At 38.8% G+C, this 18,018-nt stretch overlaps 1 protein-coding gene across 1 annotated transcript in view; it reads left to right on the forward strand.

The window, feature by feature from the left end:
- Positions 1 to 5,585, forward strand: part of SUCLG2 (succinate-CoA ligase GDP-forming subunit beta) — a 292,876-nt gene extending 287,291 nt beyond the window's left edge. The window contains exon 11 of the mRNA XM_054480754.2: positions 4,448 to 5,585. Coding sequence (XP_054336729.1) covers positions 4,448 to 4,563 — 116 coding nt within the window. The 3' untranslated portion in view covers positions 4,564 to 5,585. The remainder of the gene's footprint in view (positions 1 to 4,447) is intronic.
- The last annotated feature ends 12,433 nt before the right edge of the window (positions 5,586 to 18,018 follow it).

Consider the following 18,018-nt stretch of genomic DNA (forward strand, 5'->3'; position numbering starts at 1 on the left):
CTGCTACAGGTTGGGAGGAGTGGTAATAGCTTGGAGTCTTGGAGTCCTCACTCAGGGCAGTGAGCACAGCCAGCTCTTCCTGGGCCCTTCCCAGCAAAAGGAGCCACTCCCAAAACCCCTGGGTAACCCTGAGAGGACTCCAAAAAAAAAAAAAAAAAATCCCTCCTGATTGCACCTCGAGCAGTTTGGGATATCTATTTCAACCCTATAGGAAAGGGTTGTTAGGACAGCAAGGAGATCTATCAAAAAGTACCCGCCCACTCCTCGTCAAGCACACTTTGTATGTGGGAATCCATCTGGAGTTACCCCGTCGGTCAGCACGTACTGCTAGCTAACAAATATTGGGAGGTATCTGGTAAGCAAGCCTGACAAAGGAAAGTGGATGTTTGGAGGGGACGAGGGAAGCATCAGTAAGTCATCCCAATAAGACTTCATCCATGGTAAGATTTTAGAAATACAAAGTACTCTGGAAGTTCATTGTACCAGCCCCTGCTTTAGATGGGGCACAGGGAGGTGGTGATTAGAAAGATATCCCCAAAGAAATGCCATTTAACAGATGCCTTGTGAATGAATGGGTGTCAGCCCAGTGGAGAGAGGTGTCAGCCCAACAGAGCTCTGGGTGGAGAGCCCAGCAAGGGCAGTGGCCCGGCACATCTGGGTGCTCATGAATTTCCAAATCATTTATTTTCCCTTGGGAATATTGGTGCTAAGTTGGGTGCAAAAGAGGATATTAATTAAGGAACTAAATTATTTAGATTACTTGGTTGCAAGGAAGCACAACTCATTAAAGTTATCTCAAAAAATTAAGAAGATCAAGAGCTCATTTCATCCATACACATGCAAAGGAACTCAGGTAAAACTGAATAAGAAGTTATCTGAATAAGTGGGAACCATGATAAAAAACTAGTCTCCAGAAAGAGCAGGATCTGAAATGGAGGAAGACATCAGGAGCGCCACTCCTGCACCTTTCTGGAGGTCTTAGAGCTGTGTTGAGATTAGAAGGTGCTCAAAAGAAGAAAGGAAGAGGAAGAAGGGCCTAATCCATGTCTCTGTGGGAGGAGATAGAAATTTACACATGGGGCACAGTGGCTCACGCCTCTAATCCCAGACTTTGGGAGGCCGAGGCAGGTGGATCACTTGAGGTCAGGAGTTTAAGATCAGCCTGGCCAACATGGTGAGACCCTATCTCTACTACAAATACAAAAATTGGTTGGGAGAGGTGGCCACTGCCTCTAATCCCAGCTACTCAGGAGGCTGAGGCAGGAGAATTGCTTGAACCAGGGAGGCGAAGGTTGCAGTGAGCCGAGATCACGGCGCTGCACTCCAGCCTGGGTGACAGAGCAAGACTCTGTCTAAAACAAAATTTACACATGTAACTGTCATTTACCTTCTGGTCCAAAGACTGATTTGCTCCTGTGTCCATCAGGGCTTTTGCTTCACACTCTGTCATTACTCCATGAAAGCCATGCTTTGATTAGTGTCTAAATTCCTTAGCCTGCTATCTAACACCTGCCACAGTCAAATGAATCAAAGTGCACACAGGTTGTATTAATGAAATAATAAATTTTTACACCTGTGTTACTTACCTATCAGCACTTAACAAATTACCCCAAAATTTAGCAGCTTAACAAAAAGAACAGTTATTATCTCATGGTTTCTGTGGTCAGGAATCTGGGTGTGGCTTAGGTGGATCCTCTCACTCAGGTTCTCTCACAAGGCTGCAGTCACAGTGTCAGCCCGCCTGTAGTGATCTCAAGGCTTGACTAGGGAAGAATTTGCTTCCAAGATCCCTTATATGGTTCTTGGCCAGATGCACTTCCTCCTTGGCTATTAGACCCAGAGCCTCAGTTCCTCATCAGCCATTGGCCAGAGGTTGCCCTCAGTTCCTTGCCAGGTGAGTCTTTCCAGAGGGCAGCTCATAGCAGGGTAGTTTGCTTCATCAGAGTGAGCAAAGAGTTAAAGAGAGCAAGACTGAAGCCACAGGCTTTTGTAACCTAGTCTCAGAAGTGACATTCCATCACTTTTGCCGTGTTCTTATCTATTAGAAGCAAGGCTCTGGGTCCAGATTATACTCAAGGGGGACGGATTCTACAAAGATGTGACTGCCAAGAGGCAAGAGTGATTGATCTTTGAAAACCACTTTAGAAGCTGCCTTCCACAGCATTTACAAAGTCGTATGTTAGTCAAAATAATGCTAGCTCCTGTAACAACAGAAAAATGCAGAAATTTCAGTCTTAACATTATAGAAGGGTCTTTCTCATTCCCATAAGGTCTAAGAGGGTGAGTGGGTAAGATGCTTGGCTCCAGAGAGTTATTAAAGTATCCAGGCTGAAGGAGTCATTGCCATCTTCAAAAAGTGATTTGGCTGGGTGCAAGGGCTCACGCCTATAATCCCAGCACTTTGGGAGGCCACGGCAGATGGATTCCTTGAGCCTAGGAGTTCAGGACCAGCCTGGGCAATGTGGAAAAACCCCATCTCTACAAAAAATAGCTGGGCGTGGTGGTGTGTGCCTTTAGTCTCAGCTACTTGGGAGGCTGAGGTGGAAGGACCACTTGGGCACCCGAGGTTGAGGCTGCAGTGAGCTGAGATCACACCACTGCACTCCATCTTGGGTGACACAGCGAGAGCCTATCTCAAAAACAAAAAACAAGACAAAACACAACCAAAACCAAAAAGGTGACTTCCAGGGCTACCCCAGCTAGGAACACTCCAGAAACCAGACAAGGAAAACCGAGTATGAAGAGTCCCTCTGAAGATTGTCATGGCCATGTGACATTCCTTTGGCCTGAACTCAGTCACATGTCCCCTTCGAGATGCAGGGAGGCCTGGGAAATGTAGTTTCTGGCTGGGCAGCTGCTTTCCAGCAATAGCACTCTACTGCAGAAGAGGAGCAGGAGTCTGTGGTGCAAAGCCAGCCAGGCCCACCACAGATACTGCACCATTTACAAAAATGCTTTCACACTCATTTCATTTGCTTCTCATCACAATCTATACCATCAGCTATACTGTCCTCATTTTACAAGTAGAGAAGCAGACTAGCATATCTTTAGAACATGCAGCATTTATAATTACAGAGAACAGTTCAAGTCCCATCTCTGCCACTTACCGCCTGTGTGACCATGGAAAAGTTATTTAACTTCTCTGTACCTCAGTTGCCTTATCTGTAAAATAGGAACAATAGGACTACTCATAGTTTTTGTAAAGATTTCATATGCAGTGTGTAAGTTACTTAGCACTGCACCTGGCATACATAGCACTTAATGATATTAGTTCTGGGGAAGATTATGAGGATGATAGTGCTCTGTATGGAAACAAAAGTTAGGCTCAAAGAAGTTAAATGATTTACCCAAAACTACATAACAAGTACATGGCAGAGCCAGCATGGGGATTTTAGGTAGCAACTTCCCACATTTTATGCTTTCACCTTCCAGAGAGGACTTTCACCAGCTTCCTCTGTAAAAACAGGAGTAGGTGAGCCTTAAGGTGAAGACACAGTGCCAAGCGGCCATCTTCACTGCTGCTTGGGTAGACCTAGGATCCCAGGAGAATCAGTGCTGCATCATCTTTTCAATCCACCCATTTCTGTTTAACCCAGCATTTGCCTCTTTATATGAAATGTGCTGACCCAGTGCCTCTTTTTATTTGCACTCTTTGTGGTAAGGCAAGTTCTCCAAGGCCTATATTTCAAGGTCTTTGTTTATAAATAGGCTCTGTCTTGCCAACTAGATAAAAGCACATGAAATGATGTAGGATGAGATATTTCATTAGACACTTAAATTCTATTACATTTCTCCTAGAGGAGTTATTCACTCTAAAAGGGCAGAAAAGCAGTTCTCATGTTAAATAGTCCCCAAGCACACCTTTGAATAAGGTGGCTTGGCCGGAAGATACTCCAGATCCACCAGGAGCAGTCAAGAGATTGCCATCAGAGGCCACTGTCCCCATTTTGAAGGGCTCGGCCCATTTCATTTTATAGAGTGAGGAGAAGGCAGAAATGGACATGCTGGCTGCTGCCAGACTCTCCAAAGCAGTGGATTTGTGGGCATAGCTGGGCAGATTCTCGGAACTTCCTTTCTCAAATCAGGTTGTAGCCCAAACCCCTGATGACGTCCAAGAGGGCTTTAAGACAGGTGATTTCTGGTATGGGCCAAAACCGTATTAGATCCACATGGCTGTGATTATCAGCAGACATCTCAGCTTCCATCAGTAAAACATGTTCATTTCCCTCTTGCAAGCCCTTGCTTTCATCTTCTTTTCTAGCTGGACCACAGCTTGAGATAAATTTCATCACATAATCTTTTCTGCCAGCGACCTTGATAAGAACCTATATTTAATTCATTTCCTAGTGAAAAGCTGTAGACAGGTGAGTCTTGTGTGTCCTTGTGCAAACTTCATAAGGCACCAACTCTAGTTTCATTCAGTGATTGTTTCCTGTCCCCCTTCTAGGAACCAACGTCCAAGAGGCCCAGAAGATACTCAACAACAGTGGACTCCCCATTACTTCAGCCATTGACCTAGAGGATGCAGCCAAGAAGGCTGTGGCCAGTGTGGCCCAGAAGTGATGTCTTTGTCCTGATCCGATGGAGAAAGAAAGCCATTTTTCCATAAAAAGGGATGGTTCATCATCATGAAACAAATGGTTATCTCATTGGGGAAGAAAAGCGGGGGGAAGGCAAGAATCACTGAAAAATCTTAAATCTGTGTTTTCTGGAATAAGATATCTAGACAGCCTAAATCTGATTTTAGTCTTTATAAAAATAATATCTTGTGTTCTCATACTTTTCTGTCACTGTAAGCCTGCCCAGTAGGCAGTGTTTTGCAGACTTTGGGGAGCAGTCTGTGTGGCCAAATATTGTGTATATAGACAGAATTTGAAATCAGGTCCTGCTTCATTTACAAGAATTTTGGTGGGCATCTAATCCTACATAATGAAAAAGAAAAACAGACCATTTAAAAACTCAGACAAGATTGTATTTAATATATTAATTACTAAAAAGGCACAAGATTACACTGAACATATTAGCTACTAAAAATGCACTGCTAAGACATTCAAGCAAATAGCTGTTACACACTACTGCAGATTTTACAGGTTTCTAATTCTAACATGTTTGAAAAATCCATGAGTATTCCAAAATATATTTAATAATGGAATGTCTGCATTAATATACCATCCATGTGTTTTTACCATTTGCCTTAATATTGAATATACTGTTTACCTCACATTAAAAAGAAAACCAGAAGCCTTATTTGTGATTTTGGGAGTGGAAGCTTCCATTTTTGTGTCAAAAATGAATCCTGATTCTTATGGAAATCTCTGTTGTTAAGACATTTCAAGATGAGACAACACTGAAGATCAAATTGTGTTGAGTATCAGTATCTTCTCTCCTCGTTTGTCTCTTACTCCTCATCCTCCCAGGATCTACCAGTTTATGGTAGAAAGATGGGAACCTTATTTGAATGTGTTTTTTTTTTCCCATGATATCCAATTTTGTTGTGGGAAAGGATTTGGATAAAATTTTTGTTTAAATTTTGGTAGATTTTTATCTATACAAATTTAAATAAAATTATGTTTTGTAAGCTGTAAGATCTGTGTGTATTTCTCATTTTAGTCAATTTTATTCCTCGAACAATTTTTTTTTACAAAGACACTAGTCTTAGTGTCTTAGGTATGTCTCTAAAATTTGATAATTTGGGTCATTCCAGGATTATTCCAGTTCCACTCAATTTTATCAGATACCCATTTCTGTGTTAGGAGATTATTGAATCCATAAAAGTTATACACAAACCAGAACCCCAGGAATGTATCTCAGATGTCTGACAGGTTAAACTGTGATGTCATTTTGCGTAACGCAAAGGGAGATACTCCAGTATAAACTCCTTCCATTAAGTGAGGCTCAGTTGCCACCATTAATTTTCCTTTAAGTGTATAAATATGTAGCAGACCAAACTATTTTGTTTGTTTTTTTACCAGCTTACATTGTTCTCATAAATTTCATGTGTGGACAAAAGTATGAAAGTCATTATTGTTTAGAGCCATGTTTGCCGTGGAGAAATAAACTATTGGATAGATCAGTCTTACATCCTTTCTTAATGCCCATGCAATGAATGAAGAATATTAACATTGTCTTCTTAGGTGTGTTTTGGTTTTTGATAGCTTAATCACTAGTTGGTGCAGTAAAAAAAATAACCTATGTCAACTAGACAACATTTTTAAATTTTTTGATCTCTGAAGAGGACTATGTTTGAATCACTTGTAAATATTGATGTTTCCACTCAACCCAATTTGGAGGAGGGGATAAAGCAATTAAATCATTTTTGTGATTATTTCAAAAAAGGGTTAACAACAAGGAAATAGCCTTTTATTTTCAAATAAGCTCTAAGCCATCAGAGCTTGTTCTTTTTGCATCCTTAGCGTAGCTTGTCTCTATTGGTTTTATTCTCAGGCAGGCCATTTTTACAGGTGGATAATGACTGCTGGCCATTACATGTGAGGTTCTCAAATTTAGCATCCTCAGAAGAGAAAGAGGGAGCAGAGTGAAAGAGAAATAAATGAGCAAATAAATGAAAGAAAGAGGGAGGAAGGAGAGAGGAAGGAAAGAAGCTTCTCTCTTGGTAACTCTAAGTCACCTCCCAAAATTGAGTATGACTTCAGTGGTCAGTCAGGTCAGTAACCTATTCCTGAACCTGGCCCTGGTTCATTTACAATAATTTTTGTGGTCTTCTATACAATAAATATAGGCCATAAAAAACTCGGACAAGTTTACATTTAACGTATTAACTACCTGATATGGTTTGGCTGTGTCCCCACCCAAAATCTCATCTTGAGTTGTAATCAATGTTTTTGATCGTTTTGGCTTTGAGCTTATTTGAAAATAAAAGGCTATTTGCTTGTTATTAACCCTTTTATGAAATAATCACATAAATGATTTAATTGCTTTATCCCCTCCTCCAAGAATTAAATTACAATTCTTCTACATTTTATTTTCATGTCTCTCCCTCTCAGTTTTCTCTCTGAGGAAAAAAAAAAATGTCATTAAGAATTATATTGTTTTTTAAGTGCAAAGCCTTGATAAAAATTAGAAGGAATATTATTTTTTCGCATTACTAAAGTAAATATTTGAATGTTTGTGATCATTTGTAGGATACACTATATGTTCAAAATTAAAATAAGCGAGAAATATATATCATAGTGGGGAAGGAAACAATGTGGGGAAGTGAAAAGGATATGTTCTTTCATATTTTTCTAGATCTGGAGTTTGCAAACAAAGGCCCAAGGGCCTATTTTAGTAAATTAAGTTTTATTGTCAGAGACACACCCATTTGTGTGCATGTTGTCTGTGGCTACTTTCATGCTACACAGCAGAGTTGAGTAGTTGTGATAGAAACCTTATGACCCTAAAATATTTCCTCTTTGGCCCTTTACATAAAAGGTTTGCCAACCCCAGCTCTAGATAAATAAAAAAATACAACATTGCCCCCAAAATGACAGCAACGAAGTATTGTTTTCAAACCTGAGAAAGGAAGATTTAGACATTAAAGTGAAACAGAAATGGGAAAGTAGGAAATATGATCTTTGATCTTTCCATTTTAAACCCTGTGAGAGCTACAAAGAGTCTACAAAAGGCCACTTGCCAATGAAAACCAATTCAGTTTTGTTACTTTTTGTCTTTCCATCACCACAAGGACTGTCTGCAGTAGCTGCTTGTACTTTTGAACATATGCTGTTCCTAACTGCTTACAGGTGCATAGGAATAATACCAAATCATGGCTATGAATATTAAACTGCCAAAGGGCTGCACCTATCAACTAACTCATCCTCAAAGTAATCCTTGCTAGTGAGTATGTCATGCATTGTTTAGTCTTGGAAAGACTAAAGCAAGGAAAAAAAAGTAACTTCAGTTTACCTGATCCCCACCACATTACTGCAAAGGCAGTATCCATTTTACCAGTGAGGAAATTGTGACAAAGTGAGACAAAGTTGCTCCTCTCAAGTTTCATAGTTAATGGCAAAGATGTTGGCTTCTGGACTTTGGATTCTTGTTTAATTCTATCATTTCTTCTATTGTCCAATAAAACTTTCTGTATGATGGCAATGGTAAATATCAGTGCTGTCCAACATATAGTCATCCATCACATGTGACTATTGAGCATCCTGGGAACTGAATTTTAAAGTCTAATGCTAATTAATTGATAGCCACACATTGCTAGTGGCTGCCATATTGGACAGTATAGCTCTCTGGTCTAAATCTCCTGGGTATTAGGACGCGTTACTTTCACTTCAGAGAGGCTCACATTGATTAAGTGCTTTCTGTGTGCCAGGAACTTTACCTATGCTATCCTGATTAATCCTCTTTAGCAACTCTATGAATCTATCACTGTTGTTTTACTGGTGAGAACATTGTAACTCAGAGAATTTAGGTAACATGACCAAGAGCACAAAACTAGCATGTGGCTAGTCAGGATTGAAACTTGGTCTTCTGAGTCAAAAGCCACTGGTCTTTGTTTTGTATCTATGGGGACCCAAATTCACTAAGGTTGTGCCACTTAGGATCATTTGAAAGGATGTTGGAGGCAAAGACATTTAGCAAACTGGGTTCTTGAATGTATTGCTTGCCCTGTGTATCTCATACTTTGGGAAGCAGGGATTAGAAGCAGAAAGATCACCGTAAGCAACTGGCAGGTCATATGGACTACAATGTGAATGGAACCTCCTGGACTTGCACAAGGCATAAGGCAAGGGCCATTTTCTAGGGATCTAATTCCAAGTGCCTTCTCTTTAACTCAGTGCCTTCCCAACATCTATAACCATGACCATCCAAAAGACAAAAGGCAGAGGGGCAGAAGAGATAAAGGCTGGAGGCAGTTTTATCATATTAGGAGAAAATTTAGTTTGCAGCCTTTACCCTTCTTCTGGAGAAGTTTGGGTCTGGCAGTCTTATCTCGTATCTTCATATTCTAAGTAGGCCAGGAACAATTCCTAGGCACCTTATGCAAATTTCACAAATCCAAAATTAATTAAATTGTATATGCCAGCTATGGGGAAATTGTCAGGTTTTTGTTGTTGTTGTTCTTGTTCCTCCCTTGTGTTTGTAGAGGCAGCAACATACAGGCATGTTTATTGGGAGCTCTCCTAATTCCTTTCCCAGCTAGGGAAGAAGAAAATGAAAGTAAGCCATGATGTAGTAGTCATTAACACATCTGTTTTCAAACATCAGACAATGGGAGAGACTTGAAGATTTGAGGATTCCATTTGGAGTTTTTTTTCAATTACCTTTTAATATTGAACATTCATGTGCTTTAAATCCTCATAACTAGTTGCCCTGAGCAAAACAAATAATTTTTGAAGGACCTTGTATTAAAAAGCACAAACGACATCACAATGATAAATCACTTTAAATAAATAAATAGCCTTGTATTAGGAATCACACACAGCACATACAGTAGTCCTCCCTTATCCATGGTTTCACATTTCAGTTTTAGTTACCTGCGGTCAACTACAGTCAGAAAATAGATTAGTACAGTACAATAAAATGTTTTGAGAGAGACCACATTCATATAACTTTTATTACAGCATATTGTCATAATTCTTCAATTTTATTCCTGTTTGTCTCTTACTGTGCCTCATTTATAAGTTAAACCTTTTCATAAGTATATATGTCTAGGAAAAGACATGCTATGTGTATGTAGGGCTTGGTACTATCTGTGGTTTTAGGCATTCACTCGGGAGTCTCGGATGCCCTGCAGGTAAGGGGGGATTCCTGTATATTAATAAAAGTATTGGTTGGGTTTTATTTATCACTTCATGTGTATGATCTCATGGATACAAATAGGTGACCTTGCCAATTGGTGCTAACTTTTTGAGTGTTTATGAAAAGAACAGTAGTAGCCTTGCTCCCTGGATTCCAATAAAAAATCTATTAATTTTTTAAAAGAATTTTGGACCTCTAGTTAAAAGGTCATTGTTTCCCAACTGCATGACTCTATCTTGAAACATTTACTTTATTGTTCTTTATTAAACATATTTTTAATGATCCTATGTTTTAAATAATTTCTTCCAAGATTGCTTCCTTTCAAGAGAACTTTTAAACCTTCAGTTAAATAAGAACGCTTTAAATTTCTGTTAATTGTTTCAAATGTTACATAATTTGTATGGACACATTGACAGTACAGTAAACTTTCAGAATACTGCATGTGAATTTCAAAAAAATTTGTAAAATATTTTCATACATTGAAATTCATTAAACTATGTTTTCTCATACTTCTATTTTTTATAAAAATCTAGTTGTATTAAAAATAAAAGTATTAATATTCAAGTTTGACAAAAATATAAGAAAACAGATACTCTTCATTAATTTAGTATTTACTATGTAATCAGTATAACATTTCTGGAGGACAGCTTTTTACTACAGGTTAACAGCCTCAAAAATGTTCACAGTGCTACTTCTTTAGGGTATGGAAATGGCTTCTGGGTAGGAACAAGTGAAACAGGAAAACAGAATGCCTGGGCTGATCTATGTGACAGAAGCAAAGGTTGAAATCTCTGTGCTGAAAGCCAGAGGGCGTCTTTTCTTCCCACCATCCAGAGCTAATAAATGGCAACAGCATACACCTCCAACTAGGTAGATGTTTAGCAGAATCACAGAGGAGACAGCATAGTGCAGCTCTTCCAAACAAGACTGCACACAGGCCCAGCGGAACGGCTCCCATCCACCCTCTCCTGCCCTCCCCACTACACACAACATATTTCCACCAATGGCACACAGCCTCAGGAACGTATTGCATATGCACTTCCCAGCTCTGAGGGAGGTAGACAACTGATCTCAGATAAGATCAGAGAGAATTAGCACACAATGTATCAGAACAAAGAGAAGGTAGACAGCTGCTGTGTTCATCATGACCAAGAAAACAAGAAACAGAAACAACATGGCATCTGTGCTATTCAGTAAAGGAAAGAGGGGTCAGCCAAAGGCAGAAAAATGAAGGCACCACCCATAATAGACAAATAATCCCTTTTGGAAAAACATATAACTAAAGAAAAACCTTCTTTAAATCCCTAAACAAGGTATTAGTGTAATACTTAATAAAACTATTAATTCAGTTAATAAAAGGTGATCAAATACTGACATAAAAACAGAAAAAGAAGAAAAGGGAGGTAAGAAAAACAATGGAGAAGGAGGAAAACAATATTCAAGAACTAACCAATAAATCACAAAAAGTAATGAATCCTAAATATATTGCAATGCACAGGAGAGCCCCCACCCCCAGTGAAGAGTTTCATACCCAAAATGTCAATAGTGTCAAGGTTGAGAAACCCCAATTTAACTACATTTACTAATTTAACATAATAAATGTGGGTTATGGATTCATTAAAATGAAAATGCCAGCTGGGCCTGGTGGCTCACACCTGTAATCCCAGCACTTTGGGAGGCTGAGTTGGGCAGATCACCTGAGGTTAAGAATTCGAGACCAGCTGGGCCAACATGGTGAAACCCCTGCTCTACTAAAAATACAAAAATTTAGCTGGATGTGGTGGTGGGCACCTGTAATCCCAGCTACTTGGGAGGGTGAGGCAGGAGAATCACTTGAACCCAGGAGGTGGAGGTTGCAGTGAGCTGAGATTGCGCCATTGCACTCCAGCCTGGGTAACAAAAGTGAAACTCTATCTCAAAAAATAATAATAAATAAATAAATAAAATAAAATGATGCCAGAAAAATGGAAACATATAAAATAGTGGATTGTATGATTCACCATGAATGCAGAGGGGGGAAATAAAGAAATTAAAGGAACTAGAAGACAATAATACATAGGACAAGGACAATCCAACATAAGGATAATTGGTGTGCTTAAAGTAGAAAAGACCAGCAACTAAAAATGAAAGTGATTTTAAAGATATAATAGAATAAAAGTTTATTGAAATGAATGTGAAATTGTGCCCAAAGACTGAAAAGAAACACTATATTTCAGGAAATATCAGTAAGTTGATACTTTAAAGACAGAGGTTTTTAACTTTAAGAATAAAGAAAGAATCCTTTGGGTTCCTTGACTAAACATGCAGATGAACAAATGCAGAGGAGAAGAAATTTTACTGGACTCATACTTCTCAGTCATTTTTGATACCAAAAGACAGTGAAACAAATCTGCAAAAATTTTAGGGGAAGAAAGTGTTTCCCAAGAATATCATACCCAACCAAAGGCACACTTTTATCAAACATTGGGAATAACTTCAATATCTAAAAGTAGTAAATGGAATAAATAATATTGTATATAAACAGTGGAATATTATGTAGCCATTTTAAAAATGAAGAAATAAACATATACTTTTTTGTGAAAGAATGTTCATAATATATGCTGCAAAAGAGAAGTAATAATGCTAATTTTAAATATGTGTTTATATATATTCCATCTATAAAATATCTTACAGCTAGGTACATGGATATATATCTATATAGATAGAGAAAATTGACCATAAGAATATAAACTAAAATATAAGTGTGGAAGAAAAATGGGTGACTTTGTTTTCTTTTCATAAATTAGTGGCTCTTAACTAAGGACAATTTTGCTCTCCCTGGGAAAATTTTGCAATGTCTAGAGACACTTCTCTTTATTAAAACTGGAGACACTCTTCACTTCTAGTAGGTAGAGGCCAAGGATGATGCTGAACATTCTACAACACAGGGTCTGCCCTCCACAGCAAAGAATTATTCAACCCAAAGTGTCAGTGGTGCCAAGATTGAGAAACTCTGATTTAATTGTATGTATTAATTTACTATAGTAAATATGGGTCATTGGTATAATAAAGACAAAAATTACCAAAAGAAAAAGCACTGCATAAAGTTAAGCAAGAGAAGAGTATACTTATTAGATAAATGTATTAAACTTTAAAAGATGCAAATGCATTTACACATTTCTCTGAGATCTTGAACTAATTTACAAATGTTCTGATTGTGAAAACTTATGTAAGTTATACTGTTCTTTTAATAATATTCTTTTTGGGGGGATAAATATTAAACTGCAAAAAAATATGGTAAATACAAACCCAAGTAAGTTTGTTTTAAAGCTGATCTATTCAAATAACATTTAAAAAATCTCAGTTTACATTTTAGTGTCTCAGAATGAACACTCATCTTAGTTTTAGATCTTTAATTGGAATAATATAATTAGTTACTGGTTCTCAAAGAGCATGTATTTCATGGATATGCCACCCAGTTTTGTTCAATATATAGAACTTAATTTTTTCTATAATATGCGTTGTAATTATTGATGACTTTTTCATGTTGCTGTAAGTCTCTTTAACTTTGAAATGCAGTGTCTAAAATTCTAGTATTTGAAATTATGCCACATTTTGTTCCAGTGATGAATGTCAAACAGTATGTTGATCTATATTGAGGTGTTTCATGGGGGTGAAGCTTGCTATTTAGAAAAAGCCATTGTGTAAGGACAATCAGCACCTCAGAAACATGGCTGGTTAAAGGCAACATGGCAGAACTTTGCCTCCTGAGTATACAAAAAAGCGTGTTCCAGGCAGCTAACAGTTCTTCCCAAACTCTAACAGAGTGCTGGAGGGGGCTAAATTCTGCTCAACGTTGTCATCCTATGAGTGCTCAGGTTGCAAATATGGCTGGTGAGCTTCAGGTTCTTCTGAGTCATTTCATCCTTGGAAGCCAAACCTCTTCAGGACCACTGTCACAGAATACACCATTTTAAAATAGAGCTTGGAAAATGTAGCTGATTAAGTTGAATTCAAACAAATGTTTCTCTAACATCTGCTCTTCTGTGGCACCATGGCAGCTGCAGGGATAACACAGATTAAATAGAGGCAAAATCTCTACTCAAGGAATGAGTAATCCAGACATGCTTAGAACTACTCAGTTGAACTGGACAGGACTTGGAGAAGTGATGCAACTTTCCACTTTTCTGGTTTTTTTTTTTTTTTTCGAGATGGAGTCTTGCTCTTTCACTCAGTCTGGAGTGCAGTGGCACCATCTCGGCTCACTGCAAGCTCTGCCTCCTGGGTTCACGCCATTCTCCTGCCTCAGCCTCCCGAGTACCTGGGACTACAGGCGCCCGCCACTATGCCCAGCTAATTTTGTTTTTGTATATTTGGTAGAGATGGGGTTTCACCATGTTAGCCAGGATGGTCTCTGTCTCCTGACCTCATGATCCGCCCGCCTCAGCCTCCCAAAGTGTTGGGATTACAGGCGTGAGCCACTGCGCCCCGCCAATTTTCCACTTTTCTAGTGTTTCCACACTAGAAAAACTTAACAAGATTTTTCCCATAGATGATGATCATACCACATGTTCATGTATATGTTAGTGTGAGGGATTTTATGTCTTTAGGGACAGGTTTTAGGCATTGAAAAGATCTTTCAGAGGTTTAAATGTGAATAATTAAGTTACAAATTTTAAAGCCAACTTTCTGAATTTGTAGATCTCATTCTATTTGTAAATCTATCCAATTTTGAAAAATCACCTTTAAGGGGGTTGATTCATGTTTTCAAACAGTGAAACTCCTTTAAATACACAAACTGCCTGTACAAATTTAATATATTTCATTATATATTTCATTATATTTTTGTTTTCAATTTTATGCTAGTCCACTCCATTTAAGAAATTCTCACAAAAAGTTTAAAAATAGTCAAGAAATTCTTAAGTTCTCTTAAATGTGCTGATATTGCTTGCATACTCAGTAAGATTTCAACTTAAAATTGCAAATTTTTAATCACGTGCTTAGTCACAAATGTTAGATTGTATGAAAACAGGACACTGACCTGTTAATTTAAATATTTCTTACATGTGGAAAATGCATAAAATATCAAATGCACAAAAATATTGGACAATGGAGTGTCTTAAACATTTCTATACTTAATTTGAATCTTCCTGGGCTAACTGAAGTCATAACTAGTCACTCTAGCTAGACACTGTCTAACACTGTTACTGTAGCATCACTGATGGTCTCTGAGTCCTTTTCACAGGTTAAAAACAACAACTTCATAATCTGAACCAAGTGATTATCTGGTGGCTTTCATAGCCTACATAGTCATACTCAGACTTATTCTTGAAAATCTTGAGTTTCGTTCAGCTTCTTGATTCTAAAGGTTTATGTCTTTAGCCAAATTTGGTAAATTTTCAACTATTATATCTTCAAGTGCATTTCCAGCCCCACTTTCTCCTTTCAATACAGGAGTTCGGTGACATACATGTTAGCTCTTCTGTTATAATCCCACAGGTCCCTGATGTTGTTTTCACTTTTTCAGTCTGTTTTCTCTGCATTGTTCAAATTGGGTAATTTCTATCATTCTGTCTTCCAGTTCACAGATTCTTTTCTCTATGCCCTCCATTTTGCTGTTCAGCTCATCCATTTTTTTTTTTTTTTTTTTTGGTTGCTGTATTTTTCAGTTATAAACTTTCCATTTGGTTCTTTCTATCCTGTTTCTTTGCTGAAACTTTCTATTTTGTTCCTGTTTCAAGCGTGTTCATAACTGTTCAGTGCCAGCATTTTTTATGATGGTTGCTTTAAACTGTCTGTTAGATGATTCTGCCATTCCTGTCATCTCCGTGTTGGCATCTATGGATCACCTTTTTTTTCATTCAGCTTGAGATCTTCCCAATATGAAGCATGCTACTCGATTGAAACTTGGACATTGTGGATGTTACTTTCTGAGACTTTGGATCTTGTTTAAATCTGGTCAAGCCAGCTTCCTCTAACACTGCTCCAGCAGAGGAGGAAGGAGATACCTCACTGCCGCCATGTTGGGTGGATAACCAGGTGGCCTTCGTTCACACCTGAAGTGAGGCTCCTCATCACTCCTGGGTGGGTGAGCACTCTGACTTTTCATTACGCCTCCACTGACTGAATCCCCCAGTCTTGGAGAGCAAGGAATGCCTAGTGCTGCACTCCCTCATGGCCCCACTAGCACCACAGAAGAGAGTTACGGCCTCTTTACTTGGGGGTGGTGGTGGAAGTCCTGCCTGTCTGTTAGGCCTCCTCTGACACCACAACAGTGAGTAGTGGGGCAGATGCCTCTTTACTGCTGAGCAGGAGTGGAAGGCCAGGCTCCCCATGTGTTCTCCACTGACCCCATGTAGGAGGTGGGGAGTCTTGTTACTGTCTAGAAGAGATAAACAAACCAACTCTCTACTCAGCCTTTCTGATTCCACTCAGGCAGAGGGATTGGGTTCCTCCTTATAGCCTGGTGAGGGTGGAAGTCAGAGCTCCCTACTCAGCCTTCATGGGCTTCAGTAGGGCTGGGGTCACAGGTTACTTCTGTGGTATCCCACTGAAGTAGAGTGGGTATAGAAGGGTCCTGCCTTGTTAGGCTGCCCCTTCCTGGTCCTTTGGCTACAGAGAACAGGCTTTTGTTGGCGTTTTCCTTGTCTGTGCCCACTGGCATTTCTCCAGCTTCTTCAGTTCCAAATCTGGGATATATGACGCAAAATGTAAACCCAGGGAATTCACCACTGTGTTGTGTCTTGTTTCCTTAAATCCCTAGGAGATCTGATTTTCTCCACCTTTCAAAGTCATCTTATATTTGATGTAGAATGTCCAGAAATTTATTTTTGAACAGAGCTCATTTGCGGGGGGTGAGGTTGGGGGGAGGGGGAGGAAGTGCCATTGTTCTCTATTTGATCTCTGCTGAGTTACCCTTTTTTTAAACCATATTTTTTCAAAAACCCAGTCATGCTTTCTGTTTAAAATGTGAAGATTGTAAAATTGTAAAAGATGAAATAAAAATCTCTCATAACTTTACTACTGCTGTTCACATCTTGGTATGCTTCCTTTCATTGATTTTTCAATGCCTAGATAGAGAGATGGATAGATTTGTTTCATTATTTAAGATTGCACTATGTGTAGCCTTATTTTAAGACTGTATAACGGGCATTTTTCCAGCCACCATCACCTATTCTCTAATTATCTTCTGAAAGCAGAAACCCACAAATACAGGGGAGATGAAAATCCTGGCAGTCAGACATCAAACATGCTCTCTACTTGAATAGTGCTGTTAAGAAATGTATTAGTGTATAGTGGTACAATTATGAGAATAAACATTTCCAGGAATGAATAAAACTTTGCTTTAATAACCATGGAGGTTCTATCCAACCCCCAAATTATCAGATGTCTGTGAATTTCTGGGCCCTTTGAGAAGAGTGAGCTATAATTTTTCTCTATCCAAAGATTTATACCAATGGATACTATTTCAGGGTTCTTTTGGTTATTTTATTTTTTGGTTGAGCAAGAAATGCTCAAATTTATTGCATGTCTTTATTTGGGTTTTCTTGGAAGTAGAACCTAAAATAGGAATTTTTCTGCAAGTGATTTATTGAGGTCAAGTTCTCAGGAGAAACATAAAGCAGGATGAGGGCATAGATTAGTGCAGGGAAAGGAACCTGGCAAAGATGTGGTTTTAGAAGTCGAGCCTAGGCCCAATCTCACGGGGAGCTCTAGAGCATAAATTTCACCATGGAGGTTATCTCACTCAGAGGCAAGCAGGCTGGACTACTCCATACCTGCATCTATGAGTCACTGATTACGGGCTTCCTGTGGGGGAGAGGGCTTGTCTGTGTACCTCTCAGGTATCTTTGAACAAGGCAGCTCCATTTACTTAAGGCGTACTTCTGGAGAAGGCTACAAATGTAACTCATCAGTCATCACCCACAAAAGGTGAAGGATACGACTTACATCTTCATTCAATAAAAATTGGTGCCTGTCACTGCATTAGGTAGCGTGTACCTAATACACTATATTATCTGCTGCGTTAGGATACAGTGGAGACCCAGATAACAGTTGCAGCCTCTAAACTCATGGACTTTGCAATTTCATGGAGGAGACCAGCTTAACTATCACAAAAAAAAAAAAAATTAGAGTATCATTCATTAAGAGAGACATCAGTAAAAAGTTCTCTGATATAAAGTAACACAAATACATGAAAATATATTGTAATTTTAAAGAAAGCCCACTTACTCTGGATTGGAAGGAAAGCTTGCTTAAAGAAGCTACTTTTGAGCTAAGAACTGATGA

The sequence above is a fragment of the Pongo pygmaeus genome, chromosome 2, assembly GCF_028885625.2.
Source record: "Pongo pygmaeus isolate AG05252 chromosome 2, NHGRI_mPonPyg2-v2.0_pri, whole genome shotgun sequence".
Classification (NCBI taxonomy): domain Eukaryota; kingdom Metazoa; phylum Chordata; class Mammalia; order Primates; family Hominidae; genus Pongo; species Pongo pygmaeus.